General features: G+C 46.3%; 1 protein-coding gene across 1 annotated transcript; it reads right to left on the bottom strand.

The window, feature by feature from the left end:
• Positions 1 to 1,782: 1,782 nt before the first annotated feature.
• On the bottom strand, positions 1,783 to 3,823 carry LOC308145220 (homeobox protein Hox-A2a; the record flags this gene model as incomplete). Its single annotated transcript, XM_080516586.1, has 2 exons — positions 1,783 to 2,888; positions 3,457 to 3,823. 2 exons carry the CDS (start codon positions 3,821 to 3,823, stop codon positions 2,173 to 2,175), a joined length of 1,083 nt encoding a protein of 360 aa, XP_080372712.1. The 3' UTR covers positions 1,783 to 2,172.
• Positions 3,824 to 4,177: the final 354 nt, after the last annotated feature.

Here is a 4,177-nt window from a genome sequence, read left to right as displayed (position 1 = left end):
ATACTTTAAGTCAAGATCCCTTTACAGTGATGGGTATACGGCCTTGTGTGTGTGTGTGTGTGGGGGGGGGGGGGCGGCCTAGTAAAATCACATTTCTATAAATAGTTTGATGGCTTTTGCTTTATCGAAACAGATTCTTCCCACTATTTACATTTCCAAGCCCAAATACAGCGAGGAAGCTGCAAATGTGATGCGAAATTCCCACCAGTGAAAAGTAAAAAAAACAAAAAAAAACGCATTGAGGTCAATACCCTCCCATGTCGACCACCCCCCCTCCCTTCTCCCAGCCTTTGCAACAGTGCTGAGAAGGTGCAGAAGACCCTGCCCCGCTTGCTCGCAGAAACTTCGCGCGGCCTCGGAGCGGGGTTTTTTTTGGCTCTTTGTGTGCACACATGTACACAGAAAAGGCGCGCTGTCTCGGAATGATTTGGTTATACGGGCCCTGTGGTTAGTCCGAGTACAGGATCTGTTCCTGCACTTTCACGCATACACCTCCTCCTGAAAGTACACACAGGCACACACTCACTTTCATACCACTTGCCCAGTAGGCTATTGTTTTGCCAGTCGATGAGCTCGTTATGTTTTCCAGATTATTCAATAAACGTTGGAGTTTATGAATTTGTGCAGATGACTTTTTCAATCGATCCACGCGGGCCGGCGTCGCAACCGGTGGTTGTTTTGTTTTTTTTGTGTTTGTTTGTTTTTGTCATTTTCACACACAGTCTCGTTAAAGTGGACTAACCAATTGAATTAAACCGTGCAAGACCTTGCAAGGGATTCCCATAAGTCTAACTGAGTCCAATAAATGTACCACAACTTCTCATAACATCCGAGCTGGACTGTGGCACTGTCAACTCCCCTTAACTCTCATACTTTTGAATAAAATAAACCATGATTATGCACATGCCGGCCCAGAAAAAGCAATTCTAACTAATCTGATAAGTCACATCTCGTCCAGACGCGGTCTGTTTTGAGTTTGAACGACTATTAATGCAACGGTGCTGCCTCATAACCCGAGCAGGGTGCTGCTACCACTGCTGTCCTGTCCCCGGGCCAGCGCCCTGTTTAAACAAGCTATAAAAATGAATTATTACCAAACGCATGCAGAGACTCGGCCCCCTTTTAGCCGAGGAATTGGGGAGTCCCGTATGAAAATGTAAGTGGGGTTTTATTTGCGCACATTATGCCACAATTGGTCCCCTTAATGTCCGTCCCATTCATGCCACGGGGTGATTTATGAGCTTCTGAAGGCAAACATGGCTCGGGTATTTGCCTGCAACATGCACACAGTGTTAAGAGTCCTGTCGTGCTAAGAGATCCGTGCTGGCACATTTGGTTATATTCTCCCAAAAAAGTACAAGTTAGAAGTAGATATTTTTGTGTTTCTGTTGGTATAAAATAGTTTGAGAGTTTCTGGGAACATTTTGAAAACTAATCACTCAATAAAGTTTTGTATCGTAAAAAGTTTTTAAATGTTGCAAGTTTAAATAAATATACTGACAATACAAAGTTTTGTATTTTTACTTCAAAGGTGACGCAAGAAACTAAAGTGACTTTGCTCTCATAATTATACGTAAATTCTGTGACGTACCATAAGAATGTAACTACGTATATTAGTCAGCAAATAATTTATAAGCCTATGTTAAAATTAAATTCAACATGTGCGTGCCCTTAACGAGTCGTTGCAGACGCGACTATTTAAATTCATTGAAACCTGTTGTTAATTTGCATAACATCTCGACGCTACGATGCCCTACTTCTTTTTTATTTAGCATATTTCTGCATGAATAATTCAAACATTTGCACTGCAAATAGTAAAAAAGAAGACTCGCGACACAAGGTGAAAGATTGTAGCAAGTTAATTGTATTCTAACAAAAATATCCAAGACATTGGAAGCTATACAAAAATAAAAAATGACCAGGTTCCATAGGCCCACTATTGTATTATTATTCACATATAATTTCCGTTTCAAGAGATCAGGTCGTTATGATAATTACAAGCCATGTTTGAGTCGAGCTATTTAGTGATTTAATTTCATCCTTACCTTGTGTTTACCGTCAAGTCAAATATCAACAGAATAAATGTGCCGAATATACAAATAACATCAGAGTTAATACAGTCGTAGCCTGATATTTAGTGTCCAGGGAAAAAGTTACTGTGATTGATTTTAGTTAGTAGTTTAGATGCTGCAGGTCGATTGTGGTCAGAGACTCCGTGAAAAAATAGAAACTGTCCGTAGAAATGTCCACGGGGCTGTCCAGGGACTCTGACAAGCTTGGCGAGGCTGCGTCGGAGAGCTGTAGGCAAGAATCCGAGGAGAAAGGTTGAAAATCGTGTAAAGAAACATCCAGGGCCGGGGGACTGTCGCCATTGTCCGGGCCAGATGCCGAGCCGGGGCCCATTGTTGACATGCAGCCCGGAACAGTGGGTGAAGGGTTGGGAAAATGTTTCAGATTTTTGTCATTGCTGCTCAGCGGCGCAGCAGCGAAGCTCAGTGACTCTCCATTGTGCAGCGGCTGCGTGTTGTTCTGAAAGGAGCAGGTATCTCTCTCCAGCAGGGCCCCGCTCGGCTCGTACAGAGGGCCCTCGTCCTCCTCGTCGCTGTGGATGCCGTCCTCCGCGCTGCACGGCGCCTTGCCGTCCCCGTTGTGGTTCTCTTTGCTCTGCGTCTGTCGCTTGTGCTTCATGCGCCGGTTCTGGAACCAGACTTTGACCTGTCTCTCTGTCAGGTCCAGCAGGGCCGCGATCTCCACCCTGCGCGGCCGGCACAGATACTTGTTGAAGTGGAACTCCTTCTCCAGCTCCAGCAGCTGCGTGTTGGTGTAGGCAGTTCTCAGTCGGCGGGAGCCCCCTCCTCCCCCGCCGCTCTCAACGATTTCAGGCGAGCCTAGAAAGCAAGCACCGGTGGTGTTAGCGATGGGATTAAAACGCCGGGCACAACACTTACATAACCCCGCTGCCCGGGATCATCCACAGCTACATGGCCGTTTCAATCCTCGAGACAGTGGCGCACAACAAGCCTGCAGCAAAATGGCCGCTGGCGCGTACTGACCCAAGCTTATACACCCTTTATCATAAAATCATTACCACATGAAGGCACTCATCAGCTGGGTTTATACATAAGATATCAGCAAGGATGAGCATGAAGTAAACACGGTGCACTATAAAGGCAGTGGGGTCCAGGGTGGCGTGGGATACTAATGAATGCTCCAGCTGCCCTCCTCGGCAAAGGCACTCCATCACTCTTCATTACTGTCACACATCAAAACTCTGCTCCGGCTCGGGGAATAAATCATCTTACATCACCAAACTTTACCCAAAGTTTTTCTTTTCCTGTTTCAAATACAATCCCAGCAATACAATAGTCATAAATCTTGCACGAATGAAAACGAGAGCCAGTTTGCTGTGAGTGGTGGATGGTCAGAAATCAGTACGTTTCGTTTGAAATCACCCACCTTTTGGGGAGAAACACACGGGTCCATTAGAAATAGTGGTGGTAGAAGTCGATGTCGGCAGGTGGTTCCTCTTGGAGGCTTTCTTCTCCCGCATCCAGGGGTACTCCGGGGGTAAGGAGGCAGTGGGCAGCGGGCTGCATCCGTCGGGGCTGTGTCGGGGCCGGCCGTGCCGCGGATGGCTGCCCGGGTTGAGGCTGGGAATGGTCTGCTCAAAGGGAGGAGGAATCAGTGTCGGGCGTGAAAGCGTCGAGCTCTTGATTGATGAACTTTGAAATGAATCAGCGACAGGGGGGAAAGATGTCAGGCACTCAGCAAGCGACGGCTGACTATTGATAAAACCGCTCTCTCGCTCAAATTCGTAATTCATCTCCGCTCCCTGAGAGCCGAGGAAAAGTTTGCACGCGTATTTTTATAAATGTTGCGGCTCAGTGATGACGAGGAAGAAAAAATCATTTAAAAAATCTCCTGGTGGGGTTTTTTTCTATGTCACTGATTACGGCCGTATGGGGACCGAGCTACTATTAAACTATTGAATTCATGGAGACAAGGTTGAAATTGGACCGAATTGCCTGTCACATGATTACCTCTGCCCAATGACAATTTGGGGTTTAATCAAAAGAAGCCAGTGTCTGCCTGATTGATCCAAAAACTCGGATGAAGAACGCCTCGCTGAGCTCAGGGACGACTGTTTTTATTTACATCTCTGTCCGCTGAGTTTATC

This window comes from Blennius ocellaris (assembly GCF_963422515.1).
Source record: "Blennius ocellaris genome assembly, chromosome: 20".
In the NCBI taxonomy this organism is placed as follows: Eukaryota; Metazoa; Chordata; class Actinopteri; order Blenniiformes; family Blenniidae; genus Blennius; species Blennius ocellaris.
Note: the sequence above shows the minus strand (reverse complement) of the source record. Positions and strands in the feature narration are given on the sequence as shown.